This window comes from Neomonachus schauinslandi, chromosome 12 (genome assembly GCF_002201575.2).
Source record: "Neomonachus schauinslandi chromosome 12, ASM220157v2, whole genome shotgun sequence".
In the NCBI taxonomy this organism is placed as follows: domain Eukaryota; kingdom Metazoa; phylum Chordata; class Mammalia; order Carnivora; family Phocidae; genus Neomonachus; species Neomonachus schauinslandi.
The window spans coordinates 101074085-101099224 of record NC_058414.1 but is presented as its reverse complement, the minus strand read 5'-3'; the positions used below and the strand labels follow the sequence as shown (position 1 = coordinate 101099224).

The window sequence follows — 25140 nt, the reverse complement described above, 5'->3', positions numbered from 1 at the left end:
AGCTCCAGATACTCCACCGCCATCAGTTTCACCGGCACCCCCAGGCCCAGAGGATCCACCAGCTGCACCCCAGGCCAGACGCAAGCACCCTCCAAATGCTGGTACGAGAGACACGAGAACCCGAGAGGCACAATGAAGACGGGACGGTCCAACCCGGTCGTTCCATGATGTATTATCAGCCCGTCTCCACCTCCGACCTTCTCAACTGGAAACATAACAACCCCATCCTATTCTGAGAAACCACAGGCTATGGCAGACCTCATAGATTACCTCTTCCAGACTCATCAGCCAACCTGGGAAGACTGCCAACAGTTACTCCACACCCTGTTTAACACAGAGGAAAGGAGGAGAATAATGAAAGGTGCACGGCAGTACCTGGTAGAACACGCACCAGCGGGAGTCATCGACCCTGCTGCCTGGGCTAATACAGCCTCACCCAAAGAGCGCCCAGCATGGGACTTCACCACAACCGAGGGACAGGCCCACCTGTCCAGGTACCAGGAGGCCCTCCTCCGGGGAATCCGGGTGGGAGCTAAGAAACCCATGAACACTTGGGGCACCTGGGTGGCTCAGTTGGTTGAGCGACTGCCTTCAGCTCAGGTCATGATTCTGGAGTCCCGGGATCGAGTCCCGCATCGGGCTCCCTGCTCAGCAGGGAGTCTGCTTCTCCCTGTGACCCTCCCCCCCTCTCATGTGCTCTCTCTCTCTCTCTCTCTCTCTCTCATTCTCTTTTTCTCAAATAAATAAATAAAATCTTTGGAAAAAAAAGAAACCCATGAACATTATTAAGGTATCCTTGGTCACTCAACAACCAGGGGAATCCCCCAGGGACTACTACAAAAAACTATGTGAAGCCTACAGGATATACACTCCATTTGACCCCAAGGCACAGGAAAGCCAACAGATAGTAAACACCTCCTTCGTGGCTCAGACCGCCCCAGACATCAGAAAAAAACTTCAGAAACTAGAGGGTTTTGCCGGGATGAATATCACCCAGCTAATAAAGATTGCCAATAAGGTCTACATGAATAGGGAGGTCGCAGCCGAACGGGAAGCTGACAAAAATATGAAAAAGAAAGCCTCCTCGCCGCCACCCCGAAAGAAAAGGATAACACAAAGGCGGGGAGACCCAGACCACCGAAAGGGGGGAAACCCAGAACCCCCTTGGCAAGGGATCAATGTGCCTACTGTAAGGAGAAAGGATATTGGAAAAACAAATGTCCCAACTGGGGAAAGGTTCAGAAGCCCAGCCGCTACAAGGAAGAACCCCAAGAGGAGGACCTCATAGGCCTTGCGGGAATGGACTCAGACTGAGGGGGACCGGGCTCTTTCTCCTCGGCCCCCATGAACCCACGGTCAGAATGAAGGTGGGGGGCCAACCAGTGACTTTTATGGTTGATACTGGGGCCAAGCACTCTGATGTCACCTCCCCAGTGGCCCCTTTAAGCAAAAGGACTGCGACCATCCTCGGGGCCACCAGGACGCGGGCGATACAACAGCCCTTTTGCCAGGCTCACCAGTATGAACTCGGGGGCCACAAGGTCCAAAATGAATTCCTTATCTGCCTGATTGCCCCATCCCTCTCCCAGGCCAAGACATACTCTCCAAGCTTAGGGCTCAGATAACCTTTGAGCCCACCGGACACACTAGCCTCCGATTGAACCCAAGGCAAGAGGAGACGGGGCCTCTGGTACTAGCAATTATCACCCCGAGGGAAGAAGAATGGAGGCTATTCTGTGCCCAGGCCCAACCGAGCAGCCCACCGGAGTTCAGACTCGCCCTTCCTTCAGTATGGGCTGAAAACAACCCACATGGACTAGCCCGGAATCGGGCCCCCATCATTGTTGAACTGATCCCAGGAGCCCAACCTCAGAGGCAAAGTCAATACCCCCTTCCACAAGAAGCTAAGATCGGCATCCAAGAACATCTGGCCAAACTCAAAGAAGGAGGTATCCTAGTCGAGTGCCAGTCGGCCAGGAATACCCCACTCCTGCCAGTCAAGAAGCCAGGAGGGGGATACCGATCAGTTCAGGATTTGCGGGCCATCAATAAGGTGACCATCTCTCTGCACCCAGTGGTCCCGAATCCATATACCCTCCTCAGCCAAATCCCAGGGTCGGCCAGATGGTTCACTTGCCTAGATTTGAAGGATGCCTTCTTCTGCCTCCGCTTAGCTCCCCAGAGCCAGTCACTGTTTGCCATTGAATGGACTGAACCTGATACAGGGTGCCAGATGCAACTGACTTGGACGCACCTCCCACAGGGGTTTAAAAACTCACCAACCTTCTTTGGGGAAGCACTGGCCGCGGACCTCGCCAGCTTCCCAAGAGAGACCACACGATGCACCCTCCTCCAGTATGTGGATGACCTCCTCCTCGCCAGTGACACATAAGAAGTCTGCACAAAAGGCACAAAGGCCCTCCTACAGCTCCTGTCAGACTCGGGATACCGAGCCTCATGGAAGAAGGCACAAATGTGCCAACAACAGGTCCGATACCTCGGTTTCCTCCTTGCCCTAGGGAAGAGAGAACTAGGGCTGGGGAGAAAGAAAGTCATCATCTCCCTGCGACAGCCCTAGACAAAAAGGGGTCTATGAGAATTCCTGGGGTCTGCAGGATTCTGCCACATCTGGATCCCTGGGTTCTCGGCAATAGCAAGACCCCTCTATGATCTCTTAGGGGGACCAGATCGAGAACCCCCTGCCTGGACTGAGGAAGCAGAAGCCGCTTTCACAGAGATAAAGACAACCCTGGGGCAGGCTCCAGCCCTGGGCCTACCAGATGTAGAAAAACCCTTCAATCTCTTTGTGCATGAAAAGGAAAAAATAGGGGCACCTGGGTGGCTCAGTCATTAAGCATCTGCCTTCGGCTCAGGTCATGATCCCAGGGTCCTGGGATGGAGTCCCGCATCGGGCTCCCTGCTCGGCAGGAAGCCTGCTTCTCCCTCTCCCACTCCCCCTGCTTGTGTTCCCTCTCTCACTGTGTCTCTCTCTGTCAGATAAATAAAATCTTAAAAAAAAAAGAACAAAAGAAAAGGGAAAAACAGCACTCGGGGTACTCACCCAGGCTGTTGGACCCTGGCAACGGCCAGTTGCTTACCTGTCAAAGAAGCTGGACGCCGTGGCAGCAGGATGGCCACCGTGCCTCGGGGCACTGGCAGCCACAGTCCTACTCATCAAGGAGGCGGACAAACTTACCTGGGGCAAGGACTTAACATCAAGGTCCCTCATACAGTTGTGTCCCTCATGAATGCACAGGGACACCGCTTCCTTCCCAACTCTCAGCTAGCACAATACCAAGGGCTCCTCTGCGAAAACCCACGGGTCACCCTCGAAACAGTAAGGACATTAAATCCAGCAACCTTTCTCCCCACAGAAGAGGGGAAACCAGACAATGACTGCTCTGCATTGACTGATGAAGTCTGCACGAGCCGTCCAGATCTGCGGGATCAAGCCGTAAAGAATCCAGAGCTCACGCTGTTCAGCGATGGCAGCAGTTACCTACAGGAGGGTGCCCGGAAAGCAGGTTATACAGTAACCACAACCACTGAAGTCCTAGAAGCTAAGGCATTACCAGCTGGATGGTCAGCTCAACGGGCTGAATTATATGTCTTAGTCTGAGCCCTCACCCTCGGTGAAGGCAAGCGAGTCAGTATGTATGCTGACTCTCAGTACGTCTTCACTACTGTACATATACATGGAGCCATCTACAAGGAAAGGGGCCTCCTAAGTGCACCAGGAAAAACTATCAAGAACAAGGAGATACTGAGACTCCTCGAAGCTGTCTGGCTTCCAAAGGAAGTAGCAATCCTGCACTGTAAGGGAGACCAGAAAGGAGATGACCCCATAGCATGGGGAAATCGTCTGGCAGATGAGGCAGCCAAGACTGCAGCCAGTGAGGACATGGACAGAGCCCCTACCCTCACCATGGCCCTGACACCCCCAGAAGAAGTCCCTCCACCCAGTTACACTAAAAAGGAAAAGGAATGGGCTATGGCTGAGGGGGCCACCCTGACTGAAAAGGGATGGTGGATGATGCCAGAGGGGCGCATCTTTGTTCCAACAGCAACTGGAGGGCATCTGGTCAAGGAACACCACCGACTCACTCATCTGGGAAAAACTGCATCAGAGGCCCTTCTCAAGAAGCACTACATCAGTCAGCTGCCAGCACTATGCCGAGCACCGAGTGAACAATGCCTAACATGTGCTAAAAATAATGCTCGGTCTGCACCACGGCCCCCGCCAGGTGTCCAGAGGATGGGAGCAACCCCCTTTGAAGATCTAGAGGTAGACTCCACAGATGTGCAGCCGAGCAGGGGGTTCAGATATCTCCTAGTAACAGTATGCACAGACTCTGGGTGGGTCGAAGCCTTTCCGACTAGGACAGAGCAAAGCCGGGAAGTAGCTAAAGTCCTCTTGCGGGAGATCGTGCCCTGGTTTGGCCTGCCGTTAACAATCCACGGTGACAATGGACCCACATTTGTGACAGACATTGTACAGGTCTTGACCAAATCTCTCAACATCACCTGGGGACTCCACACTGCTTACCGGCCCCAAAGTTCAGGGAAAGTAGAGTGAATGAACTGTACCCTCAAGGGAATCTTAGCAAAGTTTTGTCAGGAGACTAACCTCCCATGGCCGGATCTGCTACCCCTAGCTCTCCGGCGTGCTCACTGCACGCCCGGGACATCAGGTTTCTCCCCATTCGAATTAATATATGGACGGCCTCCCCCGTGCTTGGGAAGCCTTCTAGGAAACTTGCATCAGGTTGGAGATAAAGGGATAAAGGAGCAGCTTCAGGCCCTGGGGGCCACCCTAAATAAATTACAAAAGTACACCATCAGGAGGGCCCCAATCTCCTTAGGGTCTCAGGTACACTCCTTCAAGACAGGGGACTCAGTTTGGGTCAAAGATTGGAAGAAAGACCCCCTCAAACTGCAGTGGACAGGGCCCCTCACTGTTGTTCTAACCGCCCCTACTGCCCTCAAGGTCTCAGGTGTCACCCTGTGGGTCCACCACTCCAGAGTGAAGAAAGTTCATCATTCGGACGAAGAGCCGCACCAGTGGAAAGTCCAGCCAGACGTCACGAACCCACTCCAGCTTCACCTTTGACAACTGATGGACACCTGCTCACTGTGGTCCCTCTCACTGGCGTGATTTCCCTCATCTTGGGAGTTGGACTCTACACTGTTGCCCCTCCTGACTGGACTTTCCCCCAGAGACTTACTATTGTCATTGCTTATTGGGTGTCCCTAGGGTGTACTACTGCACTTACTTGTCCACGGGTTTCATCTGCTGACGGGTTAGCCTCGATGGCTCCCTCTATTTTACTGGCCTTCTGCTGTCTCCTCCTGAGAACATTTCACCATGGTTTTCCTGGCCCCAGTCAGTCCCGGTCTTCTGCTACCTGGTGTGCGGTTCCTCCACACTGCCTCTAGCTGCCCAGCCAGGCACGGGAGGCAAACTCTCATATCACCATTACTGGCAAATGGACTTCCCAGCTTATCCCCCTCAATCCCCCACCAGCGCCCTCACTGACTTCTTCCACCTGGGATGGGCACACACCAAAGGTTGACCTCCATTCTGATGGATGCCAGCTTCTTGATACCTCCTGGGAACCTCATAGATGGTGTTCCTACCATGGCCCTCACTCAGGTTACCGGCTGGTAGATATCTACATCTGTGGGGGCCCTACGCCTCAACAGCCCAACACCTACCCTCAGTTCTGCTCACAAGCCTGGGGATGTCAGTCATGGGTAGCGACTTGGCCCAGAATGGAACGATGGTCCACCAGGCGGTGGCACCTCAAAGAGCGCAGTGACATCCGGATTTCCTCGTCACGCAACAACACCCCATCCTCTTGCTCTAACAATCACTGTATACCGTCCACCCTCTCGGTCTCAGAACCCAATGCCACATCATGGGCTACAGGAATCATTCTCCTGTTGAGCCAATATCACCCTATAGGGACTGACCCCATGGCCCATGGCCAAATTTATGATTAAGCCCATGTTCACTCCAAGCCTTACAGTCAATCCCCAGAGTCAGACAGAAAATAACTCCCCCTGGCACATCCCTGGGTCCCCCATCCACACGCAGCAAGCATCTATAGCGCAACTGTTAGGTATGATTAATGCCTCCCACCAAGCGCTTAACCACTTGAATCCACCCCTAGCGTCTGACTGCTGGATCTGTGTGAAGCCCGGTCCCGTCCAATACCTAGGTGTCATCCTCAACCAGTCCACCGTGTCACCTCCCACCTCGGCACCAGGGACCTCAGATTATCCCCTTCTGGCTCTGGTACCGCTGTATGGCAACTCTTCCTCTCCCATCACGGGCCACAGTCAGGTCTGTGCGCCTAACAACACTTTTCTGGCTTGTGATCAAGATGTATACATCTGCATCACCCCACGCAATCACTCATGCATGCTTGTCAGTCTCTTACCTGATCTCTCAGTCCTCCCCAGGAGCGATGCCCCACTCATATGGAGACTTCCTAGCCGCCCTCGACACTCCCCCACGGCCATCCCTCTTATTGTGAGCCTGCCAGCCAGGTCAGGTGTTGCCCTCGGCGCCACTGGTGTCGGGATGTCTCAGGTTCAGTACCAGGGGTTAACTCAACAACTCAGGCGGATTTTTCTGCCCTCACTCAGTCAGCCCTGGCCCTGCAGCGCCAACTCGATTCACTGGCCTCAGTGATCCTCCAAAATAGGCGTGGGCTCAACTTGCTCACGGCCGCGCAAGGGGGCTCTGCCTCTTCTTACAGGAGGAATGTTGTTTCTATACTAATGAGTTGGGGGTGGTCTTAGAAACTATGACCCAATTATAGGAACGAGTACATCGCCGGTGGGAAACACTCCAGTGGACAACTTGGTGGGATTCCCTCTCACAATGGTTCCCTTGGTTTGCCCCCCTCGTCGGCCCCCTCCTAATGCTTCTCCTCAGAGTAGCATTTGGTCTTTGTATTCTTAATGCCCTTACTAGGTTTATGACTACTCAAATTGCTAAAATCAGACTCCAGTTACTCCTTACTATCGCCCCTTAGAAGATGAAGATGATGGCCTCTAAACTAGGTGTTTAAAGGGGCATCAAAGGGGGGAATGATAAGGGAAATCTGTGTCCTAAGATGGCCCACTGAGCCAGCAAGGGAGTCCCAGCCCCTGTCCCGGGGCTCTTCCGGGTTCCTCTCCCTGCCCTGCTTCGCGCACGTGCCAACAGTGCCCAGTATGCGGAAATAAAAGTGTATAAATTGCCCCCTTTGTTTGTGCTTGGGACTCAGACCTTTGGGGACCACTCTCCTCTGAGCCCACCAGCGTTAAATAAACCTCCTATCCTCCAAGATCTCTGAGTGCCACCTGGTTCTTCCATCGGGCGATCCAATCCAGGTTCCGTAACAACACAACCCTGCACAACCTTTACAATCTGACCTTCCTGTGGACTCGACCCAAGGTCTTCTTATCTTGTCACCTGTATACTCTCCCTTGGTGACAGTCACATTGATGATCCTCAAAAATCTAACTCAGATATTCCTGAACCTCCAGCCTATGTATTCATCTCAGTATCACTGGAAGCTGGAACTCATCTTCTGACTCCTCAGTGGGCTCCCCTTTTCCTGCATTTCCTATCCTAGTAAATGACATCCCCATCCTCCCAGATGTGCAAGTAAGAAACCTAAACCTCTTCCCCACCTCATCAAAATACCATCAGACACTCCAGAGCCTCTCTCTCATCTCTCTCCACCCACCCATCTTCTTCCATATCTCCCGCCACTTCCCCAGTCTGGGCACCCACCTGCCTGGCCTGCAGCCTTCCTGGCCCCAATCATTTCTTCTGGTATAGCACTTCTAAAACTTAAATCAGATTGTGTCACCTCCCTGCACAAAACCCTCAATACCCTTAGGATAAAAACGAACTCCATGCAAGGTCCCTCAAGGCGGACATGCCACACCACCTCTGAACCCCGTTTGGTACACGGCAGCTCACATCGCCCCTGCTGTGGGCCCCATGCACATCCCAGGCTCCATCCTCCCGTGTCCGGTCCAGAGATGCTGAATGCCTTCCAGACCTACACATGCTCTGCTGGCCTTCACCCCTGGCCCTGCAAACAGGTTTCTTCCGCCAACTAGCATATCCTTCCCCTCCTGTTGCCGCATTCCCTGCTCAGACACAGCCTTCAGGACAGAGAGGGTCTGAGCAGTCCCTTGTGGCAGCCATTAGCCACAGATGGCCGTTTATGTTTAAGGTCAACAAAATTCTAAATGCTGCTCCTTAGTCGCACTACTCACATCCCAAGAGCTCCGCAGCCACACATGGCGAGTGGCCACTCTATGAAACCACACACAGTGTCCACCATCCCAGGAAAGTGCGTAAGAACACGGGCCAGACACTGCTCACCAGGAGCTCTCCCCCACACCCCCACCGGAGTGAGCATGCTCTCTGTGCCCTCACAGCTCACTGCCCATCTGTGCCCTCAGGGCCTATGGGGAGGCCTGGCCTTCTGCAGGTGCTCAGTGCACATCCACTTGGCATTGTCAACACAGTGGACGGGTCGCTGATGCCTTCACCACTCAGGTTACAATGAGCTTCTGAGAATCCTTGGCGTGGCAAGTCAACGTCCCGTGGCGGGACCCCCATGATGGGCATCCCCGTGATGGGCATCCCTGCTTCTCCCCAGTGACACGAGAACCTCACAGTTCCGGACATGTCAGCAGGATGCACCACGGAGACTTACAGGGGATACAAGTGTAAAGTCAGGGCTGGACTAGGAGAGTTCTGGAACCTTCTCTGTCCACTACCCTGTGGTTTGTTTCCCTCTTATCTGTTCACATGTCAGACTCGAATCAGGATTTCATCTGAATAAAAGGCCTATTTAGAAAAGGGTTGGAAAAAAACAGTAATACCTTAACATATGTATTTTTCTCTCTTAAATACTAAAGATATTTGAACTTACTCAACATTAAGAAGGAAAATAATAAATATAATTCATTTACTTTGCAACACGCTTCTCTGATTTAAAAGGCATTACCATAATTAAAATATGTATACCCAACTCAAGCCATTTGTTACAGAAAAATCATTCCTTGAACTATATCAAGATGTGTTCACATCTGCTTGACAAACATAATGAATAAGACTTTTTAACAACTCCCAACCCATTATGTGCTAAAGCACATTTAACGGTATTTTATCACTGGCCCTGCCCTCCGTCCTAGATTTGTTTCCAACTACCTTCAGTACCACCTTAGGATCCACCGAAACAGATTTCTGAAACACCTGCCCCGTTCTCCCACTGCCACCTAGGAAGTTCTGTCTCCCCGCTCACCCCCTGCCAGGCCAAGCCTTCAGACTCTGCCTCAACCGCCACCGTCTGCAGCCTTTTGGGATCCCCTCCAATTAAATGCAATCTGCCCCTTCTCTCAATTACCATAATTTGCACGACTCACTTTAATGACCTTTTACCTTGTAGTGGTTCCATTAAAATTATTTCAGTATTATTTGTAGCTTTTTTATAAGCTCTTGAAGACAAGAACCACCTCTCATAGGCACATCCTCTAATTTAGCAACAATAGAGTCTTGCATTTAGTGGGGCACTCATGTATCTGACAAACGGAATTCAGAAGTAGAAGACATCCGGTTACACTACAAAGCCACTCAAACTTGGCTTTGCCCTCAAGTAAAGATTAAAGTTACTAAACACTGACCAATCCGAGAGTGAACTAGTTGCTAACAGTGGTATTCAATTTAGTTGCACATTAGAATCACCTGGGAAGCTTTTAAAATCCAGATGTCCAGGCCCAGCCTGGTTATATCAGAATCTCCGGGGTGGGGCCCGGGCATGTGTGTATTTTTGCACTCAGGGGTGTTGGCCATAAGCAGCCAGGGCTAAAAATTTCTTGTTTCCAGAAGCACCTGCTCCTTGTAAGGACTTGGCCTTTTGGGGAAATCACAGGCCTAACCAAGACTGGGCCCTCACCCGAGTCCCCCCATCCAGGCCCCACCTCCATAATGTAGCAGCTGAACAGAGAAGGAGGCATGTAAATACATACTCTAATCTACAAGCCAGAACGAAATAAAAATTAGATTGGGACTACTTTCATCTAAAAAATTATGGGGTGCCCAGCTGGCTCAGTCGAGCATGCAACTCTTGATCTCGGGGTTTTGGTTTAAACCCCACACTGGGTGTAGAGAATCTTTTTTACCATAGCACATACCCTCCCCAATGTCCATCACCCAGCCACCCCATCCCTCCCACCCCCCACCACTCCAGCAACCCTCAGTTTATTTCCTGAGATAAAGAATTCCTCAGCGCTGTGAATTGTGTAAGACTAACGAATCACAGACCTGTACCTCTGAAACAAATAATACGTTATATGCTAAAAAAAAAAAAAAAAGAAGATAACAGGAAGGGAAAAATGAAGGGGGGGAATCGGAGGGGGAGACGAACCATGAGAGACTATGGACTCTGAGAAACAAACTGAGGGTTCTAGAGGGGTGGGGGAGTGGGTTAGCCTGGTGATGGGTATTAAGGAGGGCACATACTGCATGGAGCGCTGGGTGTTATACGAAAACAATGGATCGTGGATCACTACATCAAAAACTAATGATGTATGGTGATTAACATATAATAAAACTGAATTTAAAAAAATCTTTTTGGGGCGCCTGGGTGGCTCAGTCGTTAAGCGTCTGCCTTCGGCTCAGGTCATGGTCCCAGGGTCCTGGGATCGAGCCCCGCATCGGGCTCCCTGCTCCGCGGGAAGCCTGCTTCTCCCTCTCCCACTCCCCCTGCTTGTTTCCTCTCTCGCTGTGTCTCTCTGTCAAATAAATAAATAAAATCTTTAAAAAAAAAAAAAACTTTTTTAAAGATAAATAAACAAAAATGAAAAGCTGTTTTGCTTTTATAAAGATTCTAAGTTTTCAAAGCCACCTCTTATTCTCATCTGTCCACCATTTCTGCTTTCTTGTCTACTGGCCTGAGTAAAGGTGTTAACTCAAGGGCCAGGAATGCCTCAGGTGTTTTCAACAGAGCCCGAAACAAGCCTCCTCCCAAGAAACCACCAGCAGTTACCGGGAGCAGGTCTGGTAACCTCACAAGTCCTGGCCGGCTGGGCTCACGGCACCACTGGGAGCAAACCGGCCACAGGAAGACAACTACGCCTGAAGCTAAGGGCAGACCCTCAGGGCAGCGAGGAGCTGGCTCAGCGCTCCTTCCTGCTGGGCCTCTAGGGTCTCACTGCTGCCGAGTGAGCCACCACAGCAGCCCGAGTGAGGCTGCGGGGACTGGAGGGGTGACGCACAGTGGCTCCAGGGCCAGGAACCCAGCACCTAGAGCTTGGAGGGGCGGCCTACCTACGTGGCTAGCGCACCGCCTGGAACATCACCTCACTGGGCACCCCTGTGGCGCTGGCAGGCCACCCCAGCTCTCCTCCGTGGCCATCCCTGTCACGTGGCGAGCCATGCCGCCAGGCCCCGGGACCAAAAGAACAGAGTGAATCTGAACCATGAAGCCCCAGGAGAGCCGTCGGGACCTCACACAGTAGCGTCTTTCCTGAAAGCAGCCCGGGACCACGGGCCAACGAACAGAGGCCACACCTGACCTACACAGCCTGGTGAGGCCTGGTCTGGACAGTGTTAGGGTTGGGCTTCCAAAAGTAATTACCTCGACCACAGGCTGATGTTTTCAGAGGCTCCTCCTGCCGTCCGTGCGTCGTCCACGGCAGCTTTGGCAGAACTGAATAAATGCAACACAGAAGCAATGGCCTGAAAAGCCAAAAATGTTACCGTCTGGCCCTTTGCAGAAAAATCACCCTGAGGAGAAAGCCCTGCAACAGCCCCTTGCTGGCAGGTGTCTGGAGGCCTCTCGATGTCCCATGAAGCCCGTGTTTTGGAAAAAAGTCCCTTTCGTGGTGGCCATAGCAGACACAGCGGTGCCCAGCGGACCTTCCACCGCCCTCCCCACCTCCCAGGGCCCAGCAGCACAGCTGGCCGCATGACAGGGATGCCCACGGAGGAGAGTGGGGGGGGCCTGCCAGCACTGCAGGGTGACCTGTGAGGTGATGTTCCAGGCGGTGCTGCCCCACACCGGATGTGTCCCTTGAGCAAGCAAGGAAACCTCCGCTGCTGAGCACAGAGATCTCAGGGTTAGGTCTTCCCGTAACGCGTTCTAGTCCCCTCTGGTATCTCACAAAGGTGGCACAGGGGTGCGGTCCCCTCTGCGTCCCTCTTTCCCCACAGGGCACAGAGCCTGACAAAGGCTGGGATAACCCTGCAGAGGCCGCCACAGAAAAACTCACGTGGCTGAAGGAGCACAAGACTGACTCAGCACAAACAACCGCGGCCAAGCTCACATCCTCCCCACCACCGGGGAGAGACAACAGCCCTACGGGTGAAGCGTCAGGGACAGGCTTCCCCTGTGCACATACAGCTTCTGTGGCGGCTACGGGGGAGTCACCTGCGAGCGTCTAGAAAGTGGATGGAATTGGAGGCTAGATCCCCCGAGTGGTGAGGAGGCAAAGCACCCGATCTGAGCAGCCTCTGCAGAAGACTTTCTCGTTCCCAGCCCCCAAAACTCATTTTCCCTCCTCCACTTTATGTCATATCCTCTCCCACTTGTAATCCTTCTTCTCTCTGATGACTCTGCTATGAGCACACTGCTGTTAGCAACTTAAACTGCTTAAACTTTTCCTGCACCTGGAAATGGCATCCCAGTGCAATTACTGGTCAGACAGGAAGGAGCAGGTACCCCACAAGGGAAGACACAAGAGGCCGACTCCTTGAGGGACCCTGGGCAGAACACGGTGAAAGGAAAGACGGTCTCCTCTTTTCTAAGCAGCAAAGACTGTCCTCCCCGCCCAACCTTACCAGTTCCAGTCACTGGGGTTAAGGAACCTGTCCTGCGACAAGAGACGTTAAGCGGGACCAAAGAAAGCCTGAGAGCGATCTGCTCCACTTGGCCTGGGCACCTCTAGCTTGGCCTCCTGCACCCACCTCTGGGTCGGTCCACACAGTCTCCAAGGCCATCTCTTCTTCGAGAATCCTAGAAATCACTGGACATGAACTACAGTGTCATGAGAAAGCCCTCCCCCCACCACGAGCAATCCGTAGCCACTGCTGGGAGCTGAACACACTTGCCCCTCACCTTCGGGGACGAGGGACACAGCCGGCCTCCCGTGAGAGTTAAGAAGGGGGAGCAGGGCCCACGCCACTCTAACAGCACAAACGCAAAGCCTCAATCCCCCAGTCTGGCCTCAGTTTCCCTTTCTCGCACATTTTACTTGAGGAGAAAGATGTTAAGATATGCAACAAATATAAATAGAATTATAATTTTTTTCACCCATAAAAAGTTACCTACATAGTGAATTTTTTCCAATAATAAAAATAACATTTGTTAGCTATGAAATTTCCAATAATTTTAAAACACTAGCAGAAAGTAAAAGCTATCCATTCCTCACCCCCAAAGACACAGCACGATCATTCAACTCCTTTTCTCGTATACACATGCAAACTCTGTTTTTACATAAAATGACATAATACTATGTGTAAATCGTGTAACTTGCTTTCTCACTTAACAATACGCACTGCAGACATCTTTTAATTTGAACTTACATGATTTACCTCACTCTCCTTAAAAACTGCATAGTATTCCACCGCACAGACGAAATAAGACTTAATAGCCCTCTTCCTGAGCCTGATTCTCTCTCCTGTCACGCACCGCCACCCGAGTCCGGGTAAGGTGGGCCGGAGCCGGGGGGCCCACGGCTGACAGCATGACGCACTCAGGCAGAAGCCAGTTTACGATGAAGGCCAACGGACCTCCACCCTCTGCTCTCAATACGTGGCTGTCAGCAATTTCTCCTTCTATCCTACAATGACATGGGCTAGATTTTTCTCATTTCAAGGTCCAAAATTCCTCGCAATCAAAGAATTTTGGAGAAAATATTATGTGGCCATTTTCTCTTTGACTGTTTCATCTCAGGCTCTAACTTCTGGCACCAAACCTACATATGCACGAAACAAGACCAGTGGATTTCATGGAAAGCATGAGGGGAAGTATCACTTCCATCTTTCAACCAATATACATGGGTTAAGGTTGTCCAGTTTAAAATATAGCTTGCCAGATAAGACTAGAAAATCCTAGAATATTTAAATTAAATATCTCTAGTTAACTGAGTCATATTTCCAAATCTTTAAGTCATCCCCAGTCTAAGAAAAATATTTTACCATCACACTGGCCTTTAACAAAGCCTATCGAACAAGAGTGAAACAGGAATGTCTGCATATTCTTTAATGCTGAAATGAAATCAAAGCACCTTACCCAAGCAGCTTATACCTTATACAGCGGACGGCGCACATCGATGGGGCAGTTCTGTATTACTTCATCAACGACATCTGAGATGGATTCCATAAAATCTGGGTTGGCAAACTAAATTTTACATAAATATAAAAGAAACATTATACATTTCTCTCAATACGAAAGAAAACTCTTTTTAAAAAGTAACTTTAACAAATACAGAATTTACCATACCTTTCAAAACTTCAATTGGAATGTATAATATGTCAAATGAATCCCATGCGACTGTGTGTAGTGATGAAGACATATGTCCCCTCAAGAGAGGAGATGGCTGGGTTTAGTGAAGGAAAACTAGCAAACTGAACAAAGAGGCTAGCCCTGCGTTAGGAATACACAGTGTATCATGCTGATAAGAGACTATAAAAGCACGTTCATGATACATAATGAGAAACACCATGAGCAAATGATGAGCATAACACTTATGAATATTCGTATCATAAAAGTAATTAGCCAAGATATAACCAAAAAAAAAAAAAAAAAACCACAGTCAATGAAAGATCACTGTAGTGGGCCAGAAGATGGGCGCAGGGGTACCCTATCTGATGATGGTGGCTTTATTTTTTTTAAGCAAGCTCCACGCCCAGCTCACGACCCTGAGATCAAGACCTAAGCTGAGATCAAGAGTCGGACGCTTCACCAACTGAGCCACCCAGGTGCCCCCGACCTGATGATGGGGGCTTTAAAATGACATAACCAACATGGTGATGATCAAGCTACTGAGTGAACAATCTTATACTTAATTCTCTAAGTTAAATACGCTAAAGTATAAATCAATTGCATTTTAAGCAGATTTTAAAAATCAAGAAAAGCTTTAATGTACATTAGTTTCAAGGAAAGAAGGTAACACCCAGTTGCTCTCTAGCTGTTCACCAGACACTGTCCGTTTCATGTCTGTTTTAGGTCATTATCACCAAAGGCATGCGTGAGCGAGCATGATGCCATTAGGTAACAGTAACACAGACATCTGTGTCACTTCCTACACAACAGTCATATATGCACCTAAAAACAGGCAGCAGTCTGTAACCTAGTGAATATAAACTGAATTAGGCAGGAAAATATACCAAAATACAAATGAAATGCCTTCTATTTAAACCTTAAAATGCTGCCTCATGCTTACCGCTCCTGCAAAAGTAATAATTCTTTGTGACTAGTAGTTAAAGTGCTGACATTGTAATCCTTACACGACATGACTAACGGAAAGACTAGTCCTCCTCCGACAGAAGCTGTAACTGCCCCGCAGGACCAAAAGTCCTGGTGAAAACCCGGACTAGGAAGGATGGTCATGAAAGACGGAAAGAGTCTACGTTACCCCACTTTTAAAAAGAGGCAACTTGCACTTGGTCCCTGAGACTGACTAGTTTTCGTATCAGTGTGAGATTGATTTTAATTCCATTCCTTCTACTGCTCTTCCCAACCACCCACGGTATGATCGGTCATGAACCATTTAACAACCAGGTCTGTGCAGAGGCAAACTGAAACAGCCGCCCGGACACACGGACACATGGACACATGGCAGACGGCACGGGGCCTGGCGTGGGGCCTGGCGCGGGCACACCAGCCCTCCTCACACTGCTCTCCACACACACAAGGTGGCGGTAGCGCTCCACGGACGCCTGACTTGCACACACAAAGGCAGACCTGATCTCACCTCTGGGTGAAAGAAAATTTCAGGTCCCAGGAATCTTTCATAGCCGACATCTATGATGAACTTCTTCTGGTTGATCGCATTGATACCCGTGTACTGCTTGATCCATTTCCGGGGATCCACGTCGTATTTGGCAAATTCCTTGACTATGTCAGGGCAAATGTAGCAGTATTTCTCCTGCAGACACAAACACAAACAAAGAGACGTCCACAGGCATTAACTAGGCAGAGTCTCCTCCCGCTACCAAACACCCAGTGACCCCACGCGTTAAACACAGCACGACAGTGTGTGGACGTGCCGTCAGGCCTCCTTTCTGTCCTCCTTCACAGCCGACGGGACCATGCTTCGATTCTGGACATGTAAGTCGGCTTTCTCAGTAGCTCAGCTATAAATCTCAGCCTTACTTTAGCACATTTTGTTGCCATGTGATCTGAAACAATGTCTAAATATGTCTACTAAGTGTCCTATCTCGGGGTGCCTGGGGGGCCCATCCGGTTGACATCTGCCTTCAGCTCAGGTCATGGTCCCGTCAGGCTCCCTGCTCAGCGGGGAGTCTGCTTCTCCCTCTCCCTCTGTGATCTCTCTCGCTCGCTCTCTCAAATAAATAAAGAAAAATCTTTAAGTGTCCTGTCTCTGAGGTCCCCCCCTGGACCAGCAGACCTGCGCTGAGTGCAGTAGACTAATCCTCACGCCTACCATGACCAGTAATTCGGTTGTGAGCCTGCTGTGCAGTCTGACACGGCACGGTCCCGGGCTCTGTGACAAGTATTTGCTGAGGGCCCGGGCACATGGGAGCTACAAAGGAACAAAACACACACAGAGCCCTGCCGCTGGAACATACGCTCTGGCTGAGAGCTGGACAGTAAATGACGGCCGTGGTAAATAAGTAAGTGACACAGTATGTTACAAGGTGGTGGATGCCCCCGAGAAAACAGAACAGGCAGATGTAGACAGGAGGACCAGGGCTCCTATACGCTACTGCTGCATGAGAACCTGCTGATGCTCGGCAGCCGGCACCGGCAGCCAACCTGAGACGCGCCCAGCGTCCCCTCAGCATCTGGTAACGTGTGACTGGGAATCTTTGTCCCCAGAGCTGACCTCAGCAAACCAGCAGGTGGCACTGGGGTACCAGCTTCTGAAAGTAAGCGTTCTGTGGGCCAAGCGGACTCTGTTCACCAGCGGCACTGCGTCGGGCGCGCAGCTCGTGCTCATTACGCATTTTGGGAGGACCTCTGCAGGTGTTTTCCTGATATTAAGTCCAAAGTTTTTTAGAATTCCCGAAATGTATTCTAATACCATCCTTAATAGACTCTCGCACAATTCTGAGACTTGACAAGCCAGGATTGTTACCATCCCTGTGCTCCCTGATGCTAGAGAGAGGGTGAGTCAGGCAATATGACTCTAAAGCCACCAGGCTGGAGACAAAGACGTTAGGCTGTCAGAGGCCCGGTCCGTTTCCTGCGGCATCTCAGCTGGCTTCACGGATCCATAAAGAGCCTCAACCGAGTTGGCTGGAGCGTGGCAGTGTGAGTCTTAAATTCTGGAACCTGCTGCAAGGATGCTGTGTGCCTACTCGTGACCATGGGGGACGGCCACGGGAGTAACATGACACTGGGGTACCTCCCAACCACTCTTGCCAGAATCTTTTCTTTTACAGAAAGCAGAGAGGAGACAACGAACAGCAGGCTCAGCCACACAACAGGGCCAGCACAGCTCATCCGGAGGGCACAGGAGGACGCCCGGCCTTCACCGCCGAGCAAGACATGGTCACAACCTGAATGGCAAGCTCCAATTTCAGGGCCACAACTGGACCCCGGACAGCCTGTGAGCAGAGTAAACACTGCTACAAGGACCAGGACTGCACAAGTCATCATACTCAGAAATCTTTACTAAAAATGGAACTTTCACACTCACCAGGTGGAGGACCCCTGAGTGTCAGGGACAAGAAGTTCAATCCTGATTCCCATTAGTGACAGATTTGGGGTGACAAGAGAACATGGATCAAATATCCAAATTTCTTTCATTGACGAAAGGCAAGGAAAAAGGGAAAATCCTGGGAAATATTTTAGTCTAAAAAGAAAGTCTTATAATACTGCTGTAACCTCTGCCCCCAGGTTTGCCCAGGGCAAACTGTTTTAGCCCTGCGGGTACCCAACCCCTGACACTCCAGTCCCAGGGACGCTGGGGCAGCTAGCCATCCTACCAGCCGCACCCTGTCTGAAAAATACCAGTTTTTACCAAGAGCGGCATGCAAAACATGGGGTCCTCACTGATGACTTTTCTTCGACCAGCCTGCTCCTGGGTGCTTAGATGGGAGGTGGGGGTTTAGGCTCGCCTCCCCTTAACAAGCATGTGTTCAATGAAACGAGATGCTCATGGTCACACGTCACACTTCAAAATTATATTCCTCTCCGAAAACAAACAAAACCCTTCCCTCTTCATCCATGAGAGTTATCCTTGTATTACTAAAAGTCTCTTGCATTTTGGTTAAAAAAAATTTGTCTTGATTTTGAAACCTAAAAAGAGAAGTTCCTTCAGAAAGGGTTTGTCAGCTGCCACATACAGAGTAATACAAAGACTAAACTGATGGATCAGGTCACGTGGACACTTTAAATAAGGACCAATGAGCCATTTTTCTTCTAATCTTACTGATTTAAATTGCAAAACGTCCTGTGACTTCTCCAGCATGGTACCAGAGTCTAGAAAATGCAGATGGATTTTGTTTAATGACCTGAGATTCTAGAAGGGCACTACTCTCAACTGTCATTCTCAGGACACAGAACCTCACGCGAGTACCAGCCATCAGTCTAAGTACTGGCTGACTCAGCCGAATTCCCAACACCGCTGTTGCTGGGGTTTGCTCCTTATTCCAGACATGAAGCACAGAGGGAGATATGGAAGGCACATTCCGTTAACTGAAGGTTCCATCTAATTAGGCTCCAATTAAATGATGCTGTACTCCATGCACCCTGTGCTCAATACCAGTTATCAAGCTGTTCCCATTTACAGCCAGAACCTCCACAGCATTCACACGCTCAGAGGAAAAGGCTAAGCTTTGAGGCTTTCAGCCCCTTGACTCAAGTGGCAAACAGAATAAGACCCACATTTTCGGGAGGGGAGAGGAAGGGGGGTGGGAGCAGGGGTGATGGCAGAAGGGGAAGTGTCCAAACACCATTTCTCTCTCACCCCCAAACCGGCCCATTTCCCATCTGTTTTTACCTTAATGGCTTTTGCGGTCTCCAGTGATTGCTCAGGAGGGATTCCCACCTCCCTCTCCCTTAGCAGCTGCTGAATGAAATACGTAATATCTCTACCTGCAATCGGGATGTGTTTGATGCAGCTTCCAATGACATAACCTTCTGCCTAGGGAAGAAGAGGAGGCAGAACGACGGGAATGAGTAACTCTAGCGGGCAGAGCTCCCCAGATTCTCTGCTTCCTCCCCCTCGTAGCACAGCATTTACTGAATCCCCACGCCGGACAAAGCTCAGGACTGGAGGTCTTTTAAAATGACTGCATGCACAATTCCCTTAATATAACCTGAGACTCTCTGTAAGCAACCAAAATGATTACATCAGAAAAGTGAAGAGAAAAACCAGTGCATTTCCAAAAAGTCATGCCGTCTGTCAGAACAGCAAACTGTTTTATGTTCCTTTAACAACAAGGAAAAAACTTTACCTATAAACTGTTAAACCAACTATAAACCTACTTATATTTAAGAGTCAACAATCTGGTTAAGTACACGGGGCTTAGACTCAGACAACCTGGGTTCAAATCCTGGTTCCACGACTGTCCGCTGAGTGACCAGGGACAAGCCTGTCAACGCGTTTCAGCCCCAAAACCTTCATCCACACCATGGGGCAAACAATACCCCACATGTGGTTTACAACACAGACTTAAACACAGTAAGTCAAGCACATAGCACTGTTTGGGGGATGTACTTGATACTTGATAAATGGTCCCATTTACTGTACCAAGAGCTGCACTTGTTAGGAATAATTCTGATAAGTTACCCTAAACCCTGTGCAGTTTGAGACCAGTGCTGGTCAGGAGTTGGGACCCTCTGGCTGGACTGCGAGGACCAGGAGAGGACTGCGGCGCAGAGTTCGCAGGCTGGCCCCAGCCCCTCACCAGCCATTCTGGGGGCACAGGTTGTTCCGGAAGCCAGGGCCTGGGCCCACAGCCCGCTTGCTCTCTGGGGGCTGGTGGCCATAGGAGACGGCTTCCTACCACAGTTCCATCCGAAAAGAGGAGACACTCCAGGCTCCACATTCCAGCACCGGCTTCTATGCCACGTGCCCATGGGAGACGGGGGATGGAAGTGACTGCCAACCTCACCTTACGGGCAGGTCGGAGCTAAGGATTACCAGCACCAGACCCAATCAGCAGTTAAGCTGCAAGGACAGGTGCCCGAATTCCCCTAGTGTGTTTTCTGATGTACCTGAACTCTAGAAGTAAGAAAAGATTTGGCCTCTCCACAGTGTCCAAGCTATTTGTGAAATATTTAAGATGGAAATAAAAGATATGTACAAATTATTAAAGTAATAAAGATTAACTTAAACTCACAAGAATACTAGCTAACACAAACTATTCACAATTATTACATTCTACGCATTACATATAGCATTTTCTAAAACGAAGTCAACCAGCGTTAAGTATTGGCTTCATCACAACATTAAAAACATTAAAAAAAAAAAAACCCTACATGTCATACAACAGGAAAATAAATGAGTAAATTATCCCATACCTACATGATGGGCTATATGCAATTATTAAATATTCACAGAATATTTAACCATAAGAAAAAATAGTAGGGATAAGTCAATATGCAAAACATAACTTCAGGATCGTATTATACAATTAGAATACACAAGCAGACATAGAATATTCCAATTTTGCTTAAAGTGTGCATCCTTGTGCACCTAAGAAAAAGAACTGGGAAGGTTCTCCAAACCAAAGCATAATGCGGTTCTCTGCGCAGATTTATGGGTCATGTTACTTTCTTCTCCACATTTCTCTGTTTTACACAAATTTTGTACAACAAATGTAATTTTTACAATCAGAAAAAAACTGATAAAAAGACACAAAAATTTTTAAAAACACTTCCTCAGTGGACCTGTACACGAAATCGGTTTTCTTTACTTCTCCTCATTTGAGACATAGGGTGGGCCAAGCAGCAGGCCCTCCAGCACCCCCACCCCCGGGGCTCCGTCTGCACTGAGGTTTGAGGGCATGATCTCAGAGAGAAGCCCGATGCCAGAATTTCCCAGTCAGCGTTACAGATTGAGTGGCACTAACACTTCACAATGACCCAGAAGAGGAGTAAGTATACTGAGACAGGCCCGGGACTCCCAGCCCAGGATCTGCAGCTGTCACCGGCGCCTGCCCTGTCTCTCCCGACCCCTCTCCAGCAGGGGCCCCAGGATGGAGCATGGGACAAATCCGGCATTTCTTCTTCCTGACTACAGATGTCTCTTGAAGCCTGAATGAGGAGTCACTTCTCTAATGTTCTGAAAATTAAAACCAAAAAGTGACATTGCAGAGTATTCTGCGAGTCAAAACGTATAATCTCTCCTTCGTTCTTGAATACATTTTAAAAAAACAAGAAGTAATTCCTCTAAAGCACGAGGTGGTCAAAGCCATACACACCCTGTCACGGAACAAGTGGTCGTGCCCCACGCCGACAATCTGGTCTCCAAGATGCAGCTCGGCATGTAAGCTGGGAAAATCCCATGGGTGATGCTACAGCGAGAGGAGCGGCAGAGGCCATGGAGTCCAAACCACGGCAGACGCCCTGACTGCGGACATCTGCCACTGCAAACTGAGAACCGCCAATGCCACGGTGAAGAGGCATCTGTCCTTTCTCCTATACCTGGTTTTCAAACCTCCTGTTACCTTTTCTAAGTACAGCCATGACTTTTAAAGTGGTATTTTAATTACACAAGGGGTTTTTTTCTTTCATTTCTACCCTTACCTCAAAATTAGGTGAGGCCTACAGAGAGTGAAGCATTGACTATCCTGCTTACCACTGGGATAGCGTGAGTGACCCCATCCCCGCTGTCAATGACGATCCCTGTTAACGTGCGTTCCCCAACTTGCCGAGATGTCCAGGATGCAGCTAAGGCCAGCACTGCCTGGATAAAGGACGCAGAAACTGTTAGCACACAGGGAAATGTTTCTCAAGTCTTCTGCCTGCTTGTTCTCAGGCTCACTGACAAGCTCTTTCTTAGTTACTCCAAGTAACTCTCAACCTTCCCTATCCTCCATCCTCCCCCCGCCGCTCCAAAATTCAAATTCCAAATTGCACAACACACAAATTTAGTATACTTAAACTGGATGGGTCAAGTTTTCAATAAAGTAAATCAAACATTTACAAAGGAAAGCCCATGGGAAAGAAACTTCACTATGGAGTAAGAGGATTTTAATTTCTAAGCCACTAATTCCCAGCGTGGGTCCACAGATGGGCTGCGGTAAGATCACTTGCGGAGTTTTTTAAAAAACAGATTAGTAGGCCTCACGCCCACAAACTCTAATCTGGTAGGACCAGGGCAGTGGTGCTCAGCCAGGGGATCTTTGCAATGTCTCGAACCATTTTGGATTGTCGCACTTGGAGAAGGGGAGGCTGGTGGTAGTGCTTCTTCTAGTGGGTAGAGGCCAGAAAGCTAAACATCCTGCAACACACAGGTCAGCCCCTACCACGCAGAACTACACATTCCGAAGCACTGAGGTTGGAAAGCCTTGGTCTGAGATGAAGCCTAAGAATCTGTTCTCATATAAAAACTTCTCCAAGCAACCTTGACACCTGGCTGTGGTTCAGTGTTTTCTAAAGTACTTCCCTACTCCATGGGATGTAAATAATCCGGGGAAGAGGAGACTTCTGGTTAAATAAATTCGGAAGTGCTAGAATGAACAGATTTCTTCTTCAATGCAGGCGTTCTCAGGGCCTTTACTCTGTTACTCACTGTGAATCACCAAGTGCAGGCTACAGCGCGCAGGATCTCCCAAATGATTTTCCTATGCAACTCCTCCTCCCTTGCCTTAAAAGGGACTAGTTTGATGCAGAAAGTATTTTGGGAAACACCTATCTCATTATTCCCAAAATTTCAGCCAATTCCTTTATATAGGACGGCAGACAAATAACCAGCAAAACCAACAAAAATCCCCACGCTATGAACAAGTAGCTTCAAAGGAAGTTCTGTAAGTTCATGGAACCACAGGAGCCCAAAATCCATAGGGGGGACCCTCTAAAAGTATTTTTTTATTTTTTAACAGACTCTATAGTATCTTTTCTCTATTATGATCAGGAGTGAAAGAAGTCAAAAAAAGAACCACACCTACTTCCCGATCTTGTCACCCAAAGAGAAATACGTTGGATTTTAATGCATGTAAAAACAGCCAGATAATCCTGTATCAACAGCGTAAACGTAAAAACTAAACCACAGAACACATTCTCTACAGTGTTTGAGCTCAAACCTGAGTGGGGTTGGGGTGTGAGCTGAGGAAGTGGGAAAGGGAAGAACATAGCGCACCATCATCCCATGGAGAGCCTCTGGAATCACCGTTTCTCCTACCGCTGGACAGCTAAGGTCTGTTGGGAATTGTAAAAATAACTTTGTTTTTACCTGAACCGCAATGTAGAGTCCTGGTACATTAAATGATTCAAACATAATTTCTGCAAGATATTCTCTATTTTCTGGCGTATTCAGTGGAGGCTCTGTCTGTAAGAAAACATTCACTATATTTAGCCTTCACCCAAATTTCCTGTAATTAAATCAGAGCCAGGAAAAAATTAACCTAAAAGCATGTTAATTAGGATGCTGTACCGTTCCCTAATTTTACAGATAGAGTATATTTACAGTGATTAATTAAAGAAATCTGGTGTGGGTCTTAAAAGCTTTAAGATGGCAAAGACCTCTCAAAACATTTCTGCTCTTATTAACCACCCCAAAACAAGAACAAGTTACAGAAAAGGAAATTCTTTCTTCAAGAACATAATATCTAAAATACCCTGAAACTGAAAAGACCTGCAGCAAACTGCCAAGTGCAGTAAAAACTCAACCAAGACACGTGAAGACAAACACCAAGAGGGAACACCAGTGACTCTGGATCCCAGGCAAAGAATAGAGCTCTCCACAGAAGAGCAAAAGCATGAGTCAGCCCTGGCTTGGAACCAGAATGTCAGTTTGAGCAGAAGAGCTGGAGACGCCTCCCAAGCCCCACCTGCCCTCACAGCGCATGAGGCAAGGTCAGAGGAAACATCCTCGTCGTCAGCTACAAGGCAGGAAAGTGCAGGTGAGAGGCAGCTTCACCCATACTCAGCACGGCCCCCAGCCCAGCCTGAGCTCAGCACACAGTCCAGGAAGAACTCCCCCAGAGTTCAGAGGTGAGGAAAGTACGCACAGAAACCAGCCAGACACCATATGGAAATACTAAAAGAAAACAAGAGGGGAGAGAGAGAAAACAGGAAAAACAAACAGCAGGCAAAACACGCATGCCCAGGAAGATATAAAAACAAAGCAGATACAAATCAAGACCAAGAACAGCTTGAAAAACTCAAATATCCATTTTAAAATCATCATTATCAAATAGGATTATAGAAAGATAAAAAGAATAAATAAACCTGCTTTTTGTCATTCAGCAGTATGTTGTGAACATTTTTCCATGTCAATAAATATGGACATACATCACATTTAATGCTGCAAAAAGAAAAAAAAAGAATAAATAAAAATTCTCTGGGCCTTTTGGCAAAAAACAACAAAAAAGTCCACATGACCCTTCATTATAGACTGAACTGTGTCCCCAAAATTCGTATGTTGAAGCCCAACCCCCAAAGTGACTGTATTTGGAGATGGAGCCTCTAGGGAGGTAGGTGATCACGGTTAAACAAGGCCATAAGAGTAGGGCCCTAATTCGCTATCATGAACGCCTTCATGAGAAAAGGAAGAGACACCCGAGAGCTCTCTCCGTCCCTACACGTCAACACAGAGGAAAGGCCACGTGAGCACATGGCGAGAAGGTGGCCACCTGCCAGCCAGGAAGAGAGCCCTCACCACAAACAACCCTGACAGCACCGGGATCTTGCACCTACAGCCTCCGGAACTGTGAGAACACAAATGCCTGTTGTTGAAGACACCCAGCCTGTGGTACTTTGT

General features: G+C 49.1%; 1 protein-coding gene across 2 annotated transcripts in view; it reads right to left on the bottom strand.

Moving 5' to 3' along the window:
- Window positions 1–25140, bottom strand: part of ACTR3B (actin related protein 3B) — an 89317-nt gene that overhangs the window by 19791 nt on the left and 44386 nt on the right. Inside the window, exons 1-6 of one of the 2 annotated variants that reach the window (XM_021692785.1) lie at window positions 24609–24650; window positions 23611–23706; window positions 22015–22122; window positions 19210–19353; window positions 15994–16167; window positions 14325–14417 (exon numbers count right to left, since the gene is read on the bottom strand). In XM_021692785.1, the coding sequence (XP_021548460.1) occupies window positions 14325–14417; window positions 15994–16167; window positions 19210–19353; window positions 22015–22122; window positions 23611–23655 (564 nt within the window). In that variant the 5' untranslated portion in view covers window positions 23656–23706; window positions 24609–24650. Of the gene's footprint in view, window positions 1–14324; window positions 14418–15993; window positions 16168–19209; window positions 19354–22014; window positions 22123–23610; window positions 23707–24608; window positions 24651–25140 lie in introns of those variants that run through there. The other variant, XM_021692784.2, reaches the window with a different exon arrangement.